Raw genomic sequence first — 24789 nt, 5'->3', positions numbered from 1 at the left:
AATCATAATCTGTTGTATTATATTTATTTAACTTTTCGTTAACATCAAAGTCAGTTCAAATAAAATTAAAAACAAACCCCTTGAAGTTAAATTTTAAAAAAGGATAATGCATTACATGAGGTTATGAGATTATGTCTGAGAGTTGATACTTACTATTAGAAGCCAGGATTCCAAATACCATGGTAGCATTTCTTCTTACAATTTTGTCTTCATGGGTGAGCAGCTTGGTTAAAGGTTCCACAGCTCCAAGTTCAAGGAGGGTAGCTTTGTTTTCTTCACCTGATATCACAGGTAAAAAAAAAAAAAGCATGCATGGATATCATCAGTCTCATCAAAACTCTCCCTCGTGCCATTTTAATTTCTTATTTGCTGTTTGCCTTTCACATTCCTCTTTGCTTCCGCATCTACTTGTCTCGGAATAAACTTTAGAGCGCAGGGATCCTCGACATTTGCTGCTTTCCTTCTTCCTGATGCTTATTTCAAGAGCTGGCTTCCTCTTGTCATTCAGTTCTCAGTTCACACTGCACCTGCTCAGAGGGTCTCCCCTGACCACCCTATCTAATGTTACCACTACGTCCAAGCCTTTCTTCCTCTTCCCTAGTCTATTTCCTTCATACCACTTAGCCACCTCCTTGCCTCGTTTGCCTGTTCCACTAGAACTTAATTTTCCACGAGGACAGATACCCTTTCTGTTCTATTCTCTCGTATCCTCAGCGCCTAGCATAGAGCCGGTCATATACTGGCGTAATTAATCACAAGACTTCATTAACATACACGGACCCCACTTCAAGTTAAAGTGGGATGGTGGGGTGAGTTCAGGGAGTTCGTTTTTCACCCACTGGGGTTACAGCACCTATTTTGTCATCCAAGATGTGTCTGCAGCTAGCATGAAGGTTCACGCACAGAGGGGAGCCGCCAGGGTAACTGGGGACTCCTTAGCTGTGGCAAGAAACCCCTGAAGGCCACGTAATGCCAGGGTCTTGCTTAACTATAGAAGCAATTTAGCTATATCTTGATGAATGGGATATCGTTCTACAAAGTCAGGAACAATGTTTAGGTCCTGATTAATTTCAGCTTTTTAATTTCATGGGCTACGAAAACATAGATCTCACTTTCAAAATTAATTTGAGATATAATAAAGTCCCTTTCACTTGTCTTGCCTCAGTTTTCTCATAAAATTAGAGTATTTTATATTTTAAGTTATAGGTCCATATTCTGATACCACACAGACTATATCTTCCTAATGAAATTGCCCTGTCTCTAAACGGTCAAATTTGTCGCCTGCTAAGAACATGTTGAAATATGCATTGTTGACTATCACAAACTTCTCTTCAAATCTTCCAATATTTGCGTCTTAAGGAAATTCTAAAACTTAATTTCTTAGATGAAAACATTTTGTCAAATGAATCTTTAATATAAATTTTAAGATACTTATGCTTAAATAAAAAAGATATTTTATATGTCATATTGTCATAAAAATTAAGTTTGTCTTTAAAATTTTTGTTCTGAGACTTTTATTACATAACTTGAATTATCTCTTCATCAAAATACATTTCTTCTCACTTTATAAACAATGCTGTGTATTATAATTTTATGACCAGCAAAAGAGGATTTGCAAAATTAATAGCTTGTATAATCTTTACATCTATTTTTATTCTTTTTTGACAGTTTTTATGAGGCATCATTGACATACAATAGACTGTACAAACTTAAAGAGAATAATTTGATAAATTTTGACCCATGTTTAACACCCATGAAACCAAACACCAACATTAAGGGAAAAAAAAACATATCTAACAGCCCCAAAATTTCCTCTTGACACTTTGTGACCTCTTCCTCCTGTTACTATACATTATTTGGCATTTCCCAGAACTCTATATAATCATAGAGTATGAATTTGTTATTGTCTGGTTTTGCTCAGTCTGATTATTTTGAGATGAATCCATGTTGTAGCACGTATCGTAGTTCATCATTTTTATTGCTGAGTCCTACACCATCATATGGATATACCACACTTTGGCTGGATCATATGGTAGGTGTACATTTAACTTTTTGAGAAACTACCAAACTGTTTTCCAAGGTGATGGTACCATTTTACGTCCTCATAAGCAATGTACGAGGGTTCCGATGTCTCCATATCCTAGCCAATATTTCTGTCGCTCTTTCTGATTAAAGTAATCCCGGTGGCTGTGAAATAGTATCTCATCATGGTTTTAATTTGTATTTCCCTCATGACTAATGATGTTGAGCCAAAGGCACTTTTTTGCCATCCATATGGCCCTTTAACCAAGTGGCTATTCAAATCTCTTGCTCATATGTATGTTTAAACTTGGTTTACTTTATTACTGAGTTTTGAGAGTTCTGGACACAAGTCCTTTATCAGATACATGATTGACAAAGATTTTCTCGTGATCTATAGCCTATCTTTAAAAAGAAAATTACTAGACCTTTTTTTGAGCAGTTTTAGGTTTATAAAAAAAAATGAACAAAACATACAGAGTTCGTATACTCTCCATCTCTCTTCCTTCCCCCACTTCCCTAATTATTAGCATCATGCATTAGTGTGGCACATTTGTTACCATTGATGAACCGATATTGATACGCTGCTATTAACTAGAGCTGGCAATGTACATTACAGTTCACTGACTGTGTGGTACAACTCTATGGGTTCTGAGAAATGCATAAGATTATGTTTAGCTTTCCGAGAAACTACCAAACGGTCTTCCCAAGTGCCTGTACTATTTTGGACTTCCACCAGCAATGAATGAAAGTTCCTGTTGTTCCACATCTTCACCAACACTTCATGCTGCCATGAATTCATGCTGTTTACAATTTTAGCCATTCTTCTGATAGGTGTGTGCGGATATTTCACTCTTGCTTTAATTTCCTGGTTAACATACGACACCTTTTCACACACTTATTTGCCATCTGTGTATCTTTTTTTTGGTTAGGTGTGTGGGTTCAGGGTAAATTTGATAACATCCGGTCAACTGTCCTCTTACGGATTATGTTTTAGTGTCATACTGAAGAAACTTTTGGCTAGCCCAAGGTCAGAAAGGTTTTCTCCTATGTGTTCTAGAAGTTTTATAGTTTTAAGTTTTATGTGGATATCTCATTCTAAAACCATTTGTTAAAAAGACTGACTTTTTCTACTGTATTGTTTTTTTACCTTGGTTGAAAAATTGTCCATATATATGTGGGCCCATGTATGGCTTCTTTATTCTGCTTCTTTGATCTATTTGTTTATCTTTGGGCCAATAACGCTATCTTACTTACTGTAGCTTTATAATAGTCTTAAATCAGGAAGAGTATGTTCTCAAGGTTGCTACTTTTTCAAGATTGTTTTCACTTTCAGGGTGTCTGGGTGGCTCAGTTGGCTAAGCATCTGACCTCGGCTCAGGTCATGATCTCACTGCTTGTGAATTTGAGCTCTGCATCAGGCTCTGGGCTGAAGCCTGCTTCAGATTCTGTCTCTCTGTCCCTCCCCTGCTCGTGCTCTCTCTCTCTCTCAAATAAAAATAACACAAAAATTTTTTTTTAAAGATTGTTTTGACTTTTACTAGAAGCTTTGCATTTCCATATGAATTTTAGAATTAGCTTGTCAATTTCTACAAAAAAAATTGCTCAGATTTTGGTAGGAAATGCATTAAATACATAGATCAATTTGGGGAAAAAATGACATCTTAACAATTGACATCTTCCACGCCATTAATACAGTATCTCTTTCCATTCATTTAGAACTTCTTTAATTTCTCCCAGAAATATTTTATAGTTTTCAGTGTACAGATTTTTTCCCACCTTTTGTCAGATTCATCCTATGATCTCATACTTTTTGGTGCTATTGTAAATAGTGTTAAATTTCATGTTGATTTCCAATTGGAAACCTGGAATTGGAACTTTGCTAAACTTCCAATTGGAACTTTGCTAATGTATTATTTCTAGCAGCTTTTTTGTAGATTCAATAGACTTTTCTATATAAAAGATATCATAGTCTATAAATCAAATATAGTTTTGCTTCATCTTTTCCGATCTGGATGCCTTTTGTTTCTTTTTCTTACCTGATTGCATTAATTAGAACTTCCCATACAGCCAAGAGCAGACATTTTTCTCTTGTTCCTGATCTTAGGGGGAAAGCATTCAGCCTTTCACTATTAAGTGTTAGTTGGCCATAGAGGAAGTCTGTAACTACTCCTACTTTGCTGAGGTATTTTATCAGGAGGAGACACTGGACTTTATAAAGATAATTCTTTGCATTTATTCAGATCATAATATGGTTTTTCTTTTTTTAAATATAGTCTATTCATATCCTAATGCTGCTATAACAAATTACCCAAAACTTAGTGGCTTAAAACACAAATATATTATCTATGGTCTGGAAGTCAGGAGTATGTAGTTGGCCAAGTGGGCTAAATTCGAGATGCGGACAGGATTATGTTCCTTTTTGAAGTATTAGGCAAGAACCCATTCTCATTTCTTCCCATGAACATTCCTTGGCTAATGAGCATCTTCTATTTTTAAAGCCAGCAATCACATCACTCCGATCTCTGCTTCTACTGTCACATCTTTTCCTCTGACTCTGACTCTCTTGTCTCCTTCTGCCACCTATAAGGACCCTTGTAATTACGTAGACCCCACCTGGATAATCCAAGATATTTTCCTCTTCTCAAGATCAGCTGATTAGCAACCTTAAATATATCTACAACCTTATTTCGCCTTTGCCATGTAACATAACATATTCACAACTTCCAGGGATTAGGGGAGTTATTATTCTGCCTACCACACATAGTAAAATACCTTGATTGATTTTCAAATGTTAAAGCAACCTTGCAATTTGGGAATAAATCTCGTTGGTCATGATCTTTATCTATATCTATATCTATATCTATATCTATATCTATGAGGTATATTAACCTGCAGATTTATTTTCCTATAATGACTTTGTCTGTTTGGGGTATCAGGGTAATAGTGACTTCACAGAATGAATAGGGGATTATTCCATCTTTCTCAATTTTCTGCAAGAGTTTATATACAACTGGTAGTATCTCTTCTTTAAGTATTTGGTAGAATTCAGCAGCAAAAATATCTGGACCTGGAGCTTTTTTTGTGAGACAGTTTTGAACTACAAATTTTAATTTCTGTAATAGATATAGGGATATTCAGGCTATCTATACTTTCTTTAGTGAGCTATGGGAGTTTATGTCTTAAAATAAATTTGCCTATTTCATCTAAGTTGTAGAATTTATTGGCATTAAATTGTTCATAATGTTAATATTATCCTTTTAATATCTGTAGGACCCAGAGTGATGTCCCCTCTTTCATTCCTGTATTGATAATTTGCCTTCTCTCTTTTTAGTAATCTGGCTCAAGAGTCATACACACACACACACACACACACACACACACACACACACACACACATTTCACTTGTTTATTTTATAATAGAAAGTTCTTACCTCTTAATCCCCTTTACCTATTTTACTCATCTCTCCACCCACCTCCCCTCTGACAACTACCAGTTTGTTCTCTGCATTTAAGACTCTTGTTTCATTATTATTGATCTTCTCAAAAAACCAGCTTTTCGTTTCATTACTTTTGTCCATTATTCTGTTTTCTATTTCATTGATTTCTGCTCATATATCCTTGTTACTAATAATTGGGTTTAATTTGCTTTTCTTTTTCTAGTCTCTTAAAGTGGAAGTTGAAGTCATTGATTTGAGACTTTATTTTCTTTCTTTTTTTAATGTTTATTTATTTATTTGAGAGAGGAGGAGAGGCAGAGAGAGAGAGGGAGAGAGAGAATCTCAAGCAGGCTCCATGATCAGCATGAAGCCAAATGCGAGGCTCGATCTCATGACTGCGTGTTCACAACCTGAGCCAGTATCAAGAGTTGGATGCTTAACTGACTGAACCACCCAGATGCCCCAAGACCTTATTTTCCGGCTGGCATTTAGTACAATAAATTTCTCTCTAAATACTCTTCTAGTAGCATCCCACAAATTTGTATACGTTGTGCTTTCATTTTCAATTTGGATTTTCCTTTTGAATTCTTTCAATCACAGATTATTTAGAAGTGTGCAGTTTACTTTCTAACTATTTGAGGATTGTCCAGAGTCCTTTGTGTAATTGATTTTTAATTTAATTCTATTGTGGTCTGACATATATTTTATATGATTGGAATCCTTTTAAATTCATTCAGGCTTAAAAAGAAATTTATTAAGGCTTGTATTATGGCTCAGAATATTGCCTACTCTCATAAATGTCCTCTGTGCGTTTGAAAAGAATGTACATTCTGCTTGGAGTATTCTATAAATATCCATTAGGCTAAATTCATTTATATCGCTCTTCAAATCTTTTATATCCTTACAGATTTTCTATCCACTTGTTCTTTCATTTATTAAGAGGTTATCAAAATCCTCAGCTATACTTGTGGATGTTTATTTCTCCCTGCATTTCTAACTTCACGTATTTAGAAGGTATGACATTAACGACATAACTGCTCAGGTTTTTTTCATGGCTTCTTGATTAATTGACTCTTTCCTTATTATTATAAAATGAGGTTTTTTATCTGATACTCTTCTTTTTGCTGTTTATTTTTCTGATAATTAATACAGCCACTCTAGCTTTCTTTTGATTAGTGCTAACATAGGATATCTTTTTTTTTTTTTTAGAAAGGCTGACTGCCACGTGCAGTGTCACATTTGGATGTGTCTGGAGTCATGGAAACTTGACTACCCTACGTTCTCCTACAAATGGACCTTGAGAGCCTGTTTACAGGTTCCAGGAGGGGAACACAGCTACTCGTATACCCTTGACCAAAGAACGGTCCTCTTCTATCGGGGAAGGGCGTCCTCTTCGACAGAGCTCACAGCTTCGGGAGGGGACACACGTGGAGCGGTGAGGCAGGAAGGGGACACCCGCCTAGCCAGCCAGATCAGCCGATTCAACCGTGGCGATCAATGGGGTGACAGATGTCGCAGCCAGATCACCCTCACGTCCCAGATACCTTTTTTTTTTCATCCTTTTACTATCATTATCTGTGTCATTATATTCTAAGTGCATTTCTTGAAGGCAGCATGTAGTCTGATCTTGCTTTTTATCCAATGTGACACTCTCACGCTGGTGACTGAGGAGCTCAGACATTCACATTTCGTTTGGTCATCTGTTTAATGTTTAAGTCTACCATCTATTTGTTTTTTGTGTCTCATTCTTTGTTTTACTCTTCTTCATTTCTGCCTTCTTTTTATGAACTGAAGATTATTTTTATGATTCCGTTTCGTTTCCTTTGTTGGCTTATTTGATATTACCCTTTGTTTTGTTATTTTAGTGTTGTATTGGGGTCTGTAGTATACGTCCTTATCACAGTCTACTTTCAAGTGGTGATATCCCACTTGACAGACAGTAGAGGAACCTTATAATAGTATACTTCCATTTTTCCCTTTTCTCCCTTGGTTCTGTTGTTGTCATATACCTTATTTATACAAATGTTTCATGCTGCACAGTATATGATTATTATTTTTGTTTGAAATAACCAATTTGAGGGGCTCCTGGGTGGCTCAGTCAGTTAAGCATCCGACTTCAGCTCAGGTCATGATCTCAAGGTTTTCGTGAGTTTGAGCCCCACGTCAGGCTCTGTGCTGACAGCTTGGAACCCGGAACCTGCTTTGGATTCTGTGTTTCCTTCTCTCTCTCTCTGTCTCTGCCCCTCCCCTATTCCTGCTCAGTTTCTCTCTCTCTCTCTCTCTCTCTCTCGCTCTCGCTCTCTCTCTCACTGTCTTTCTCTCTCTCTCTCAAAATTAAAATAAACATTTTATTAAATGTTTCATTAAATTTTTTTTCAGTAACCAATTTGATTTTTAAGTGACTTAAATAATAAGGAAAAACTTTATATGCTAAATTTCTAGTGTTCTACCTTTATTGTTATTGTATTGTGTAGATCCACACTTCCATCTGGTGTCATCTTCCTGAAGGACCTACTTTACCATAATTAGTAGTACGGTTCTGGTTGCAATAAACTACTTTGGCTCTTGAACGTCTGAAAAAGACTTTATTTCACTTATGTTTTTCAAAGGTATTCTTGCTGGGAATAGAATTCTAGGTTTAAAGTTTTTATTTTTTCTTTCAGTTTCAGCTTTAGTTAAAGATGTTTCTCCACTGACTTCTTGCTTGCATAATTCGGATGATAAATCTATTGTCATCCTTATTTTTGTTTCTCTGAATGTAATGTGTTTTTTCCTCTGACTGCTTTTAAGATTTTCTCTTTATTACTCTTTTTAAGCAATTTTGTTTTGTTAGACCTTAGTATATCATTTTCTTCATATTCATTGTGCTTGGGCTTTTATGAGCTTCTTGGATCTAGAAGGTTAGAGTTTTCATTAAATTAGAGGAATTGGGAACTATTATTTATTCTAATTCTTTTTCTGTCCCTCTCGCATTTTTTTCAAAGACTCCGGTTACACATACGTTGCGTCAGTTTTGATTTACTGATGATTTAGATCCTCATTATGGGTCGAATTTTCTTGCTTCTTTTCACGCCTGGTAATTTTTTATTGGATGCCAGACACTGTGAATTTTACCTAGTTGGTAAGTGGTTATTTTTATATTCTTCAAATTTGTTTTGGGACACAATTATCTGGAAACAATTTGATCCCTTCAGGTCTTGCTTTTTAAATATTCATTAGATAGTACTAGAACAGAGCTCGATCTAGCACTAATTATTTCTAACTATTGAAGTAAGACCCTTGTGTATGTTCCATACAATCGTCCATGAATCTTGAGTTTTCCAGTCTGGCTGATGGGAACGGGCCCTATTTGTGGCCCTGTGTGAGCACTGATCCTGTTAGGTCCTTTGTCCGACTTCAAATAGTTCCCATACATACACACCCTGATCAGTCTTGAGTTGGACCCTTTACCAATCTCCAGTTCTCCTTCTATGCAACTCTTTCCTCTCTGTTACCGTCCTGAAAACTCTTGCTTCCTTTGTCTCCCTTAACTTTCGGATCTGTCTTCTCAACTCCGTGTCTACCAGACTCTGTACAGGTTAACCCTTCCCGTGATGCAGTCTGGATATTCTCTGAAATCAATAAGCTGATGTAATCATAGAGTTCATTTCCTTCATTTCCTGTCTCTCAGTGGTCACTGTCCTTCATCGCCTAATACTCAGTGTTTTGCCAACTGCTATTTCGTATGTTTTTGTTTTCTCACTTGTTTCAATTGGGAAAGTAAATTTGACCCCTTACTCCTTCATGGCCGGCGGAAAAGTCCCATCATTTATCTTTAAAAAATAGAAAATACTGCTCTAGTATAAAACACCAGACTTACAATATCTTCTGTGTTGATTTCACATAATCTACCTGTATCTTTACCTCATGTCATATGCAAGGAGATGGTATTGGATGACTCTGTGGCTGAGTGAGACTCGTGCTGCCGTAACTGCATGATCCAGTCTCCCTGAAATCTAGCCCAGAATTCCACGCAATGACTCCTGGACCATTTCTGCCAGAAGCAATGATTCTGGTTTTTATCTGGATTCCCAACGATGACTAGAGTGGGATAGCAAGGAGAATATTTCACCATTTGCTAACAGAATGATTTGTTGTTCTCTCTGACAAGTCCCAAACATAATGTTTAAAGTATCATTTCCTTAAAAAGCAAATTGTGGGGCGCCTGGGTGGCGCAGTCGGTTAAGCGTCCGACTTCAGCCAGGTCACGATCTCGCGGTCCGTGAGTTCGAGCCCCGCGTCAGGCTCTGGGCTGATGGCTCAGAGCCTGGAGCCTGTTTCCGATTCTGTGTCTCCCTCTCTCTCTGCTCCTCCCCCGTTCATGCTCTGTCTCTCTCTGTCCCAAAAAAAATAAATAAACGTTGAAAAAAAAAATTAAAAAAAAAAATCAAATTGCTCCCTTCTTAGTTTAAAAGTTTTTGTTTGTTTGTTTGTTTTTAATTACAAAGTTACACTAAACTCTCCAAGTATTCTCAATGCCAGACTGGGTAGTTCAGTCGGTTAAGCATCGGACTCCTGATTTGGCTCAGGTCATGATCTCATGGTTCATGAGATCCAACTCCACGTTGGGTTCTGCGCTGACAGAATGGAGCCTGCTTGGGATTCTCTCTCCCCTCTCTCTCTCCCCCTCCCCCTTGCTTGCACACTGCCCCTCCCCCCCAAAAAATAAAGAAACTTAAAAAACTTACACAGTATAATAAAAGTCTCATTTTCTCACCACTTGGAATGAACTAAAATATAATTATCATTTGCATTTATAAACCCTCTATGAATAAACCTTGCAATAGAATCTAACCTGTAACATTTACAGTGTTTAAGTAAACTTTAGTTTTTTACGACAGTTTTAGTTTTACAGAAAAATGGCGAGGAGAGTATAGAGTTACCACATATCCCATACCCATTTTTCCATTATTAACATTTTACATTAGTAGGTACATTTGTCACAATTAATGAACTAATATGGATACGTTACTATTAGTTAAAGTCTATGTTTATTCAGATCTCCTTACTTCTAGTCTAATGTTCCTTCTCGGTTCCAGGATCCTACCCTGGGTCTCCTATGACATTCAGTCATCGCATTTCCTTAGCTGCTCTTGGCTATGAGAGTTCCTCAGACTTTTCTTGTTTTTGACGGCAGTGACCATTTTGAGGAGTACTGGTTAGGTATTTGTAGAGTATCCCTGACTTGGAACTGTTCTGATTTGAGGGTTATAAGTTTTGGGGGAACAAATAACGGAAGGGCCACTTTCATTACATCGTGTCAAGATCACCTATTATCAATATGACTTATCACTGTTGATGCTGATTTTGATCACCTGGCTGAGATAGTGTTTGTTAAGTTTCTCCACTGTCAACTTACTCTTTCTTCCCTGCTTCCATATTGTAACCTTTGGAAAGAAGTCACTATGCCAAGCTCATACCTAAAGACTGAAAAGTTATATTCTGCGTCCTTGAGGGCAGAGTACATAAATTACTTGGAATTCTTCTGCGTGGGAGGTTTGTCTTTTCTCTCCCAATTATTTACTTATTCAATTATTTATTTTTATCAGTATAGGCTCATAAACATTTACTTATGCTTTGGGTTATAATCCAATACGACTTTATTTTGCTGCTCAAATCGTGCCAGCTTTGACCCTTGGGAGCTCTTTCAGCTCCCGTGACTTACAATCTTTTAGACTACAATCAAACCTTCAACATGACTCTTCTATGCAGCGACTAAATTACTCCTTGAGATTAAGTTAGGCACTTAGGGAGATATATTACTTTCAGGTAATGCATTAAGTGATATTCTGGTTGTCTGAAAGAATTCATCTGACAAGAAGTGAATTAAAGACTAAGGAGAGTGCCCATTATGTAGTAAATATTTTAGGAAACTAATGAAATAGAAAAATAAACTGAAAAAGCCAAACCTTTTAAAGCAAATCTATAAATGGCTTCACATGCTTTAGCCAAAATTTCTTCTTCTGGAGAATTAAGCATTAACACCACAGTTGCCGCTTTTTTGCTCTCAATCGTTAGTGGATCAAACTGAAATGTAGAGAGAAAACGATCAGGTTCACATATGAGCTTTAAAAATCACACCAAAAAAGGGAATGGCGTCTAGAAACTTGCAGAGAACATAATCATACAAAAAGGATGTGGTCACTGCCCACTAAGTGCATTGTAAAGTTTTTATTTAAAAAAAACATCACTGATAGAGATACAGTTGCCAATATTGGTGGCTTTGGAATTCCTGGGGTGATGGAAGGAGGAGCAGAGTATTTTGGAATCTGACAGATCTAATTTTTCAACTGAGCCATGTGGAATCCAACAAGTTACTTAAGCTGCAAGAATTTCACACAGTTTCCCTTTCTGTATAAACAGCATAATAATACCTATCTCCTCAAAGAAGCAAGGAGAGGATTAGAGATCATGTGTGTAAAGCGTTTAGCACATTGTCGGCACAAATAGAAGGTCATTAAATAACATATATTGGCATAATTCTTAGTCAATACACAAGAAGCCTTTAGTACCTGTATAGATTTGATGCCCTGACAGTCTCCAGAATTAGTACCTGCTTCTAATCACTACTCTTTCTGAGAAAGCAGAAATTACATACGTGAAATCACTAAAAAGCAATAGAAAACTGCACATAACACAGTGTAAGACTGGATAAAATCTGAAACAGGGAAAATGGTAATATGCCATAAAGAAAAAGTAGGGGTGCCTGGGGGACCCAGTCGGTTGGGTGTCCGACTTCAGCTCAGGTCATGATCTCACGGTCAGTGAGTTCGAGCCCCACATCGAGCTCTCGGCTGACAGCTCAGAGCCTGGAGCCTGCTTTGGATTCTGTGTCTCCTTCTCTCTCTCTGCCCCTCCTGCCACTCGCACTCACTCTCTCTCTCTCTCACAAATAAAATAAAAACACTAAAAAAAAAAGTATAGAGCTCTAGGACGACCTATATCCCGCTCTGAGATGTTCAGAATTCACGGGTAGCCAAAATACACAATAACAAATGCATACTCCTGTGGGTTTTCTTTGGTCAAGGAGAAAACGAATTGTTACACTATTTTTCTTCCATTTCCAGAGACTGGTGAAGGTGGGTGTTCTGCTTATGTTAAAGACAAAAAAATTGAATTTCAAAGCTTTAGCTGGCTCTTCGTGTTGGTCCCTTTCTAAATGAACATCTTATTGTGTCTGGAGATATAACAAACATTGGTGTTCAGTTTCAGGCAGAGAATGGAGAGACAGATTACTCTGAGTAAGGAGGTATAATTGTGTGAGGCTGGAAGAGTACAAAAGACAGAGAAGGTAGCAGTAAGCTGTGACCTAAAAGGGCACAGCTGAGATAAAAAATACCCCTCGCAGGGGAAATGGCCATTGGATTTGGGGACAGCGTTGTCTAACATCCAAATTAAAGCCATTGTTTGTATATGTCTAACTCTCTACTAGAAACTGTGAGAGTTACAAAAGTCATGGTGTTTGTTCTCAAGCCTCTTAGACTCTTTCTGGGGAGACAAATCTTCGTTGAAAGTCTGCCACAAGCACCAAGCTTATAGTACTTGTGGGTTTCCAGTGACGTGAACCAATGGGACAAGATGGCCTCTAGCAGAGCAGAGAGCAGTGGCGGAGACACTGGCTCCAACACTGATCGGGAGAGCACAGCGACCTGGAAACCCAGAGAAATTTTAAGGGAGGAAAGCATTTGGGGATTGAGGCTTGAAAATCAGCAGGCACTCACAAACCCAACAAGTACATTAACTATATACTTAAAGAAATTACTTGGTAAATGCTCCAGCCAACACTGGGGAAGACAAGATATAAAAAACAATAGTACTATCTCAATAAATACAATGAGATATATAGTAAAATTGAATGATAATGATGTTGTGAATCATGACGTAATTCTTAAGGATTTCTGAAGTAGTGATAACACATTATAAGGGAAAAAAATAATTTGGAATTAAAATTCTAGATTTTTCTCAATAAAGCTCAGGTAAAGGAAACCAGATTGTTTTGGTAAAGAGAACTAGGTTATTGCCTAGTTATTATTTATTTTTTCCTTGATATAAAAAAACAGGTTTAAATATGTGTTTAATAGACTACAGAAAAATAGTAAAAGTTCCAATTTACCAAAAAGACAAGGTTACAAAAGAAAGTTGCTCAATTCAGAAAAAGGGAAGAAAAAAACAAGAGAAACACAACATGAAAATATAGCAAAGAAAAACCAAAAACCTAAAAATGATAGGAAGAAAACCAAATATTATCAGTGGTCAAAATAAACATCTGTAAGGCAAATAGATCTCAGTAACTAAGATTGTCAGCTTGTCAAAATTTGTTTTTTGTGTAGTGATATATACGTCTTCCACCTGATCTTACGGAATACAAATTCAGATCTATCTCTCTAAGACATAGAACATTCTTATCACTTCTGAATATTTCCCTTACGCTCCTTTCCCCTCCAAAAACACCCCCAGAAAGATAACCATTCTATGACTTTTAAAATCATCCTTTAGGGGCGCCTGGGTGGCTCAGTCGGTTGAGCGTCCGACTTCGCTCAGGTCACGATCTCACAGTCCGTGAGTTCGAGCCCCGCATCAGGCTCTGTGCTGACAGCTCAGAGCCTGGAGCCTGCTTCAGATTCTGTGTCTCCCTCTCTCTCTGGCCCTCCCCCCATTCATGCTCTGTCTCTCTCTGTCTCAAAAATAAATGTTAAAAAAAAAAAGAAAAATTTTAAAATCATCCTTTAGTAAAAAAAGTAAATAAATAAATAATAAAATAAAATCATCCATTAGTTTTTCCTGTTCTTCAACTTTGTATAAATAGGCTCATACAACATGTATTCTTTCATGTCTGCCTTCTTTAGCTCAGCACAATGTCTCTGAGATTCAGTCACATTTTTGTATTACTAAGTCATACTTCCTATGGCTATATATTATTCCATTTTATGAATATACCAGTTTAGGTTCTTGTCTTTCAGCTGGAGGCTATCATGCACAAAGCTGCAATGAATATTCTTGCACACGTCTTTTTATGGATATATGCCCTCATTTCCCTTGGGCATATACCTAGGAATGGACTTGATGAGTCATAGGGTAGACGCGCGTTTACCCTTGATAGACACTGTTGAACAGTTTTCTAAAGTACTTTTATCAATTTTCATTCTCACTAGTTAAAGATAAAGAGTTCCAGTTGTTCTACCTCCTCACCAATCCCTGGTATTATTTTTATTTGCTTTTTTTTCTGTATTTGCTTTTTCCACTTTATTTCTTATCTTGCTTAGATTATGATCTATTATTTTAATAACACTCCTGCCAAACCCTAAATAAACTTTTTTTTCATCCTTCTGTCTTGTCATCAAATCAATTCTAGAATATGGACAAACACTAGAATTTTCTTTCTTTGCATTTGTACCCCGACATCCAAGCATTCTTGGAGAATGTTAAGCTACAGGGAAAATTAGTATTGCTGTAAATTCAAGATCAATAATTTCACAAGAGTCTCAAACCTATCTATATCTTCTTCTGTTACTTTAGAGAAAATGTTTCTCCTACTGTCTAAGCCCAGTATCTAATGTGTGTTTTGGATTTTTAACCCATTCACCTTTAATTCTCTCATTGATTCAATAAACACTCATTCAACCCTAATAATGCCACACACTCAGAACAGCATACTAAACATGATAATCAAGTCCCCTATTCTCATAGAACTTACACATTGTCAGTTACGTCATACCATTAATCATTCTTTTTTTCTCTTGAGTAGTCAACTTCTTCCTAACAATTGGATTATTCCCATTACTTCGGAGTCCACTTTGCAGAGAGCCAATTTAGATTCAATAAAATGCACCTAAGTTTAAGTCTGATGAGTTTTAATAAATGTATAGATACCTCTAACTAACCCCCTCCAAACAATATGTGGAACTTTCCATTACCCCAAAATATTCTCTCCTGCCTCTCTGCAGCTGATTCCCTTTCCCATATCTCCTCTAGGCAACCACTGATCCGCATCCTTTCACCGTAGGTTAACTTCAACTCTTTAAATATGAAATTATGGCACAGGTACCCCTTACGTATGGCCCCTTTCACTTGGCAGAATGATTATGAGATTCATCCGTATTATTCCACGTATCCGTGGTTCATTCCTTTTTGTTTATCCGTTCAATTAGTGATGGACCTTTGGGTTATTTCACTTGGGACCATTATGAATGAAAGCTGCAATGGGCTTTCCCATGTAAGTCTTCTTGTAGATGTATATTTTCATTTCTCTTGAGTGAATACCTAGGAGTAGAATTTCTGGCTTGACTGGTAGTACAGGTTTTAACTTTCCAAAAAAATAAGTTTTTTCCAAAGTAGTTTTACTATCTTGGTTCCCACTAGCAATGTATCTGTATCCAACATAATATATCTCTTCGCTTATTTAGGTCCTCCTTAATTTGTCTTGGCAATGTTTTATAGTTTTCAGCATATAGGCACTGCATTTATTTTGTTAAACTTATCTCTGAATATTTTGTTGTTTCTGATGTTATGGCAAATGAGATCTTTTTTTCTTCATCTATTTTAAACAAGTGTCATTAGGTAAACAATATTTAGGACCATTTTTCCTCTTACAAATGAACCTTTTCATTATGATGATATGGGTCTCTTTTTCTCTGGTAATATTATTTGCCCTGTTATATAATTCATCTAGTATTAATATAGGCACTCTAGCTTTCTTATGATTTTAGTTTGCAGTATATCTTTCCATATTTTGACCTTTAACCTAGCTATATCTTTATATTTAAAGATTTCTTATACACAGCTTACAGTTTGGATCTTGTTTTTTTATTCAGTTTGACAATCTCTCACTTAAAAAAATTTTTTTTAATATTTATTTTTGAAGGAGAGACAGACAGAACATGAGCAGGGGAGGGGCAAAGAGAGAGGGAGACACAGAATCCAGAGCAGGTTCCAGGGACTTGAACTCATGAATTGTGAGATCATGACCTGAGCCAAAACCAAGAGACTGACGCTCAATTAGCTGAGCCACCCAGGCGCCCTTGTTTTCTCCTTTTCTGATTTGTTCCCTGGTTCCTTTTTCCATCTTCTTTCGGACAACTGAATTTTTTAGTATCCAATTTTATCTCCTATACTGGTTTATCAACTGAGTTTTCTTCTGAATATGAGTCACATTTTTCTTTGCATATATAATAATTTTTACTGGCAAGTGAACATTGTAAAAAATTATGTTGTTGAGTGTCTGGATTGTATTGGGGGCCTTCTCTTTTTTTAATTTTTTTTTTATGTTTATTTATTTTTGAGAGAGAGAGACAGAGTGTGAGCAGGGGAGGGGCAGAGCAAGAGAGGGAGACACAGAATCCGAAGCAGGCTCCGGGCTCTGAGCTGTCAGCACAGAGCCCAATGTAGGGCTCAAACTCGTGAACCCCAAGATCATGACCTGAGCTTAAGTCAGACGCTTAGCCAACTGAGTTACCCAGGCACCACTGGGGGTCCTTCTCTTAAAGGATGTTGAATTTTGTTCTGCTAGACGGTTGTCTTATTTATGGTTCAGCTTTATCTATGTAAGGCCTATTTGAAAACATTATTCCAGCAGGTCTGAGGAAGCCGTTGCTCTAGGGCTGGGTTAGCCATACTACAACTAAGGCATGACTCTGCTGGGGGCTCTACTTAATGCCCCAGATGTTCAACAAGATCTCTCCAATCTTTTGGATCAAAATTAGAATGTCCTCCAGGCGGGTCTGAATCTTAAAATTATTCTTGTAGCTCTCTGATAGTTGTTCATGCCTGTTCTTTGTCATGAACATGAGTTTCACCCTGTGCAGCTTAGACTTCAAAGAATCAAGGGAATCATTAACTAAATTTCTGGAGCTATTTTCCTATATATTTCCCTCCTCTCTGGCACTCTGCAAACTTCCACCACCTTAGCCTCTCTACACTCTGACGTCTCAAAACTCTCTTATTTTAAAACAAAGGTAATATTTCCCTAGATATTAATCATCTTCCAGGTGCTATCTTAGCTCTCCTTCCCTTCCACAGTCAAAAATCTTACGAGCTATTGGGGCGCCTGGGTGGCTCAGTCAGTTGAGCGTCTGGCTTCAGCTCAGGTCATGATCTCACATTTTCTGGGTTCGAGCCCCGCGTCGGGCTCTGTGCTGACAGCTCAAGCCTGGATCCTGCTTCAGATTCTTTGTCTCCTTCTCTCCGCCCCTCCCCTGCTCGCACTCTGTCTCTCTCTCAAAAATAAACATTAAAAAAAAAAAACTATGAAAAAATTCTTAGGAACTATTGATTTTCCTCCATTTTCTCCCCCTCATACTTCCTGCTAAACATCTCCACTCTGACTTTCATCCTCATTGGTTCACCAAAATATTTCTAAGACCATCAACAGTGAACACCATGTTACTTATCACTTCTTGACATTTTAATCTCATTTCTAGAGAATTAAAATAACAAACAATGCTTGAAACTGTAGAAGCTTATGGCTTACTTGAATTGTCAGGCTTGCATCTTTCTGGATGAGTTTTTTATTGCTTTTTTTCATGATAGTTTGGGTATTAAAAATCCTTGGTGGGAGTGCCTGGGTGGCTCAGTCAGTTGAGCGACCGACTTCAGCTCAGGTCATGATCTCACAGCTCGAGAGTTCGAGCCCCACGTCGAGCTCTGTGCTGACAGCTTGGAGCCTGGAGCCTGCTTCAGATTCTGTGTCTCCCTCTCTCTCTGCCCCTAACCCACTCGCATTCTGTCTCTGTCTCTCTCAAAAATAATAAACATTAAAAAGAAAAATCCTTGGGATGTTGTTGTGGTTGTGGTAGTTGTTGCTTTGAAGGTTTTGTTTTGTTTTGTTTTGTTTTGTTTTGTTTTGTTTTGTTTCACAGCTATATTCCTCTGAACTTCTCTGTAACAGCACTTAATGCATTGCGTTGTTTCTTGGGTTTACGTGTCTTCTTCAGTATGTTTACCATCATTTCCTGGGTTGCTCAAGCCCAAAACCTGGAACCATCTCCCACCTCCTCTCCTCTCACACCCCACATGCAATCCAGCAGCAAATCCTGTCATTTCTGCCTTCATTATGGCTGCTCACTCAGGCCACCGGGCTGCATAGCTCATCGTTCCTCCGTAATAGCCTCCATATTGGTCTTCCAGTTTCCACTTTTCCCGTTGTAGCTGGAATGATCTTAATGCTTTTCGTTTCAAATATAAATGAGATGTCACTAATCCTCTACTTGTAACCCTCCAATGGATTCCCTTTTTGCACATTAGGAAAACATCCAACCTCCTTACTATAGCGGAAAAGGCCGTGATCACCACCAGCCTCCCACCTTTAATCCCTATCTCCTGCTCCCTGCTTTCTGGTCTCCAGTCACATCAACCTTCTTGGCATTCACCAAGTATACTAAGTAAGGTCTTAGTATGGCTACAATGCTCTCTAGCTAGGGTGCTCTCTCCCAGATATTTGCATAGCAGACTTCCTCATTCCATTTGTCTTTCTTAAATGTGACCCCACTGAGAAAGCTTGCCCTGACCTGGATTCTATTTAAAGTAGCCCCATCCCTCCCCATCCTTATATCCTACTTTATTTTTCCCCATTGATCTTATTACTACCTGAATTATATTATTATTTGTTAATTGACTGCTTCCCCTAACTAGCATATAAGCTATGAACTTTGTTTTGCTCCCATGTATATGCCCAGGAGGTAGAAAAACACTTGTACGTGGCATTCACTCAATATTTGTCTAATAAGTGAATGAATTTCTTCAGGCAAAGGACTGTGTAATTTCTCTACCGCCATTACTTAGAATAAACCCAGGATGTGGAAATACTCAATAAATGTTTATAAAGAAGTGCATGAAAATACCTCTGGAAACTTCTGTTTTATGCTTGTGGCCTGAAAGGGCTTTAACCATGTACTGTCTCTTGATGTCAGAAAAGAAGGTTCTAAACCTGAGGTTCGTGGAGCCATCAATGGGCTTCAGGGATAGATCCTTCCACTAAAATTGTATGTAAAACTTTTGGTGGGCATTTTTGTGGGGAGGGAGTCCACAGTGACCATCCCACCCTCATAGGGTTCCCTGACCACACCCCTCCCAACCCTTGAGAATCACAGCCTTAAATCGTCTTTGCCGCCCACAACAGTTTCCCTGGCATTCTGCTGGCTGTCTTCTCTATCCACCCCCACTCAGGACAAAGTTCCCTTCCACTTCAGAACTTGCACTTCAGAGACCACTGATAGTTCAAGATTTTTAAAGCTGATTTTATAAGCATGTGAATAAATATGCTCTGTTAAAACATACTTATGTCACGATCTCCACACAGTGACTGCAGTTGTCAAAGGAGTACCTGAAAATATACTTAAACCGAACCCATCGTAAAGATTTGTAACCCTTCTTCAGTGGTGGAGAAAACACTTTGGTATTTTGACCTATCTTCTGGTCATCATTAAGAAAAAGGTAATATGGGGTACAAGAAGCTTGAAGGGAAGGTTCAGACTGTGAGAGTTACAGTCTAAAGAGCTGTTAAAGGAGGAGAAATACCAATATTTGGCAGAGAGCGGAGAAAACTTGGCATGACATCTGTTTCTCCTACAGAGCCTACAGCATTATAGTAATTTTTTATTTAAAAAGGTGCTGAGAATCAAATGATAGCTAGAACAGAATGCCACACAACTAAATAAATAATACTGTGCTGTAATTACATAGCCCATCTGCTTTCCCGTGAGGAACTCACAGTCACTCACCAGCAAGCTGGTTGTGAAATTATAATTTCACGCTGTATACAAAACAAATGATGAACCAAAGTTATTTACAGAAAGGGTGAAATAAAGGGGAAGCATTTTGGCTAAACTCTGGATTTTAAGTTCAGTCAATTAGCGCAGCCATAGTCTCACAGAGATACTTTTACATCTCTGTTAAGGACACAAGACCTTCTAGAACAATGCTGTCCAGCACAAAGTTCAACACTGCAAATGTTCTGATTCTGCTTTGCCCAATATAGCAGTCACAAGCCGCATGTGGCCTTTGAGCACTTGAAGTGTAAGGTGACTGAGGTGCTGAATGTTTCGTTTTATTTTTAGTTGTTAATTTCAATTACTATGCCTTTAATCATCATTAATTTAAATTTAAATAACCGCAGGTGACTGGTGACTACTACATTAGGCCGGGCCTAAAAGAATACAAAGTTGTAAAGTTGAACTCAGTGAAAATAGATAAATCATGAGAGTCTCGTAATTTGTATGGTACCAAGAAGGGCAAAGAAAAGGCTTTTCTGATGGCTACTGGAGCGTGTTTGCTACATCACTGGTCTCAGATCAGGGGGAAACCAATTATACATGAAAAGAGAGACAGATGAACAGAAATGGACTGTCTCACTCTAGTAGGGACTTTTCGTAGAGAGCATCTAGACATCAGTTAAAATCCAGTAAAAAGTGTAAAGGTTAAAATGAAAACAGCTCAAATGGCCTCTAGGTTTCTTTACAACTTGAATTAAACTTTTAGAGCAAGGTAAGCAAGATTTTTTTAGAATACGGTTTTGTGCATGTTTTTTAATTCATACTAATTTTTCTTAAATCATGACTTTTTAAAATCTGTGATGTAGGAGAAACGCCAGAAAATTAATTCCCATGAAGCTTCATTTCTGAAATAAGTCCAAGCAGTTCTGGCGGCCCGTGACAACGCGTTAAGGGTTGCATTCTGAGGTTGACGGGAGCGTCCGGGGAAGACAAGTCACTGGAGACATCCCACTCTTCCAAGGAACTGGGTTTGGTCACCCACGTGAGGAAGCAGATCCTGCTGTCGCCTGATGCTCTGACTCAACACTCAGCGAGCTTAGCTCCCCCCGTTTGCACCTAACTATGGACAGAAGGTGCAGAACCATTAACGTAAATACATAAACGTTCAGTTAACTTGACAGTGAGATTCCAGAACCAGGTCACAGTCCCTTGTGAGTTTAGATACTGTGGATTTAGTCCGCTGAAACTCAGTTGCCTCTGAAATATGAAGAAAATAAAAGTTCCATGCTCATGAACTTGAAAACCTGACCATGAAGCATGAGGGCCACACTCCAGGCCACCAGGAACTTTAGTGGCCAGCTGGTCTTCTGCAGCTGATCTCCCTGCCTCCTTTGACAATGCGCAAAACTTCTCAAGTTTTGTGGGATGATCAACAGTACCCTCAATTACATCACGAAGAATAACAACTTTGACCAAGTTCTCATCTATTGCCAAGCGCTGTTCTAAGCATCTCATATTTACCTAACCTTGCCTCCCCACTGTGAATAGATATGAAGTGGTTGTCGTTATATCCTCACTGGAGTATACAGAGTTCGGGAACTTGGCCTCCAGATGGAGTGAGGATTCAGTCTCTGGCGGTATAATTCCAGAGCCTGGATCCTTAGTCCCTAAATATCTTGCCTTATAGTAAATATTGCCTTCTAAGGTTGTTTCTATTAGTAATTCTCTTATGCAATCATTCCATAGAAAGTTTTCCTTTTGTTAAAGCATCACAAACAACCTTTCAGCCAGATGTGGAAATGTTTGGGGAGGTAGATTATAGTTGCATCGGTCATTCAAGCCGTTATCTTCCCGGCCTCTAAGCATCTTCTTAGCTAGTGGTGGCTTTCACGAGAAGGAATGGAGGTCAATAAACCACACGGGCGTACATTAAATGTGTGTTTTGACGATTCGAAAATTAAGAAAAGCAAGGGGAGCTTTTTGTTTTAACCATATAACTGAACATTCTTCTTTCTGTCCCCATTACCCATTTTAACTAGTATACAAAAGACTAATAGCAACACGAATCTTTGGAAATAAGAAGCCAGTTGTTATTAGTTGGCACAGGAAAGTTAATTTTTTAAAGCAGTTATACATCCATCTTTGAAATTTGGTTTTCTTTTATACTCTGTACAAGAACCCTTTCATAGACTTTGAAGAGGTATACCTTGGCACAAATGCCAAGTTCAGACAGTTGACATTGTGGTATACTGTTTTGAAGTATTTGAATTCACAAGATAGAAAGTGGTTACATAGTTTAACACTAATCTGCCAGCTTTATTAACATATAGTCAGAGTAAGAGAAGTATGGAAGGACTAAGAGGAAAGGCCATAGTCAAGGCCCATTGGTAATTGTTATATACGTCCTTTTTTTTTTGGATCACTCTACTTTTTTAAAAAGCATAATTAACCTACGGTGTTATACTAGCTTATGGTGTGCAATGTAATGATTCAACAATTCTATCCATTTTTTAGTACTCATCACAGTAAGTATACTCTTTTTTAATGTTTATTTTTGAGAGAGAGAGAGAGAAAGTGGGAACAGGGGAGGGGCAGAAAGAGAGGGAGACACAGAATCTGAAGCAGGTTCCAGGCTCCAAGCTGTCAGCACAGAGCCCAGCACGGGGCTCGAACTCACAAACGTCAAGATCATGACCTGAGCCGAAGTCGGACGCTTAACTGAGTCACCCAGGCGCCCCACTATAAGTAGACTCTTAATCTCTCCCATTCCCCACCTATCTCCCCTCTGGCAACCACTAACTAGTTTGTTCCCTGTATTTAAAGTCTGTTTGTTGTTGTTGTTTATCTCTTTTTTTCCTTAAATTCCACTTTTGACTGAAATCAGGGTATTTATTTTTCTCTGACTTACTTCCTGTAGCATTATACCCTCTAGCTCCATCCATATTATTGCAAACAGCAAGACCGCATCCTCTTTATGTCCAGGTAATATTCCATTGTATATATATATATATATACCACATCTTCTCTACCCATTCATCTATGAATGGATACTTAGTGCAATCCCTATCAAAATACCAACAACATTTGTCACAGAACTAGAACAAATAATACTAAAATCTGTATGGAACCACACAATATCCCCAATAGCCAAAGCAACCTTGAGAAAGTAGAACAAAGCTGGAGGTATCGCAATCCCAGATTTCAAGACGTACTACAAAGCGGTTGTCATCAAAACAGTATGATTCTGGCACAGAAATAAGGCACATAGATCAATGGAACATAATAGAGAGTCCGGAAATAAACCCACGCTTACACGGTCACACAAACCATGAAACTGGACCACTTTCTTACACCGTACACAGAAATAAGCCCAAAATGGATGAAAAGACGCAACTATGAGACCTAAAAGCATAAAACTCCAAGAAGAAAACATAGACAGCAATTTCTTTGACATTGGCCACTACACATGCTTTGGCTGTCCCTAAGGCTCTCGTGAACTGAGAAACAAGAGCTAGTTTTCTGTTAACGCTAGGTTTAAAACTGTTTCTCAAGCCCTTGATTGTGCCCCCCAAGGACTGGAATACGGAGGACAACCCAGCAAAACATTACAAAATTATAGGAAGTGTATTAGACAAATATATCTATTGTTTAACGGTCCCTTAATTCTAATTTTAATCAGAAAATGTTTGTCATCAAGTACTGTGTTCATTAGTCCACTTTCCGGTAATAAGATGTCAATAATGATATTGACCGGGGAAAATGGCTGGCTCAGTCGGGGTTGTGAGTTCGAGCCCCATGCTGGGGGTAGGGATTACTTAAAAATAAAATCTTTTTTCTAAAAATGCTATTTTGCAGCAAAAAGGGATAATTCAAACTTATGTGGCAATGAAAAAAAAATAAGAGAATTTGGAACATTTTAGGAGGATGTCCAAAAGAGAGCAACTGGAATGATGAAACTGTATCGTGAACCACAATGGCCATCTATCTCTGCAAAGCGTTCCTAGACCGGAGCAGACAGATGCTTCTCCTTCATCTCGTTTTATTTTTTTAAGTTTATTTCTTTTGAGAGAGAGAGTGCACAGAAGCAGTGGAGAGGGAGAGGGAGAGCGAGAATCCCAAGCCAGCTCCACAGTATCAGCACAAAGCCCGTCGCAGGGCCAGATCTCAGGAACCGTGAGATCATGACCTGAGCCGAACTCAAGAGTCAGACGGTTAACCGACTGAGCCACCCAGGTGCCCCCAGACAGATACTTCTGGAGTCTTCGTTCCCAACTGTATTGAAGGATCAAACATAGGAAGTTACATAGGTGTGTGTCTGTGTGGGTCTGTGTATCAGAGTCGAAAGGAGACCCGCAATATTAGGGCTTATTTACTAGCGTTAACTATGTGCCAGGCACCGAGAACCGTGATGAGCTTTACTTCATTTTAATTCACACAACAACCAAAACGAGTTGGGCCTCACAATTCACACTGAAGAAATTTCAAACAAGAACTGAAAGAACATGGCCACATTTGGCAACGCTGTGCCAAATAACACAGGTCATGAGACGCAGAGCTGGGACGTAGCTCACATTTGTAACCGCAAA

At 38.3% G+C, this 24789-nt stretch overlaps 1 protein-coding gene across 1 annotated transcript in view; it reads right to left on the bottom strand.

Annotated features, from left to right (window-relative positions):
* The window catches only part of ARMC3 (armadillo repeat containing 3), a 100869-nt gene that overhangs the window by 71265 nt on the left and 4815 nt on the right, over positions 1–24789 (bottom strand). The window contains 2 exon segments of the mRNA XM_032593841.1: positions 154–279; positions 11408–11525. Of these exon segments, the coding sequence (XP_032449732.1) occupies positions 154–279; positions 11408–11525 (244 nt within the window).

The sequence above is a fragment of the Lynx canadensis genome, chromosome B4, assembly GCF_007474595.2.
Source record: "Lynx canadensis isolate LIC74 chromosome B4, mLynCan4.pri.v2, whole genome shotgun sequence".
Classification (NCBI taxonomy): domain Eukaryota; kingdom Metazoa; phylum Chordata; class Mammalia; order Carnivora; family Felidae; genus Lynx; species Lynx canadensis.
The sequence above is the reverse complement of the archived record's forward strand: the minus strand, read 5'-3'. Positions and strand labels throughout refer to the sequence as shown.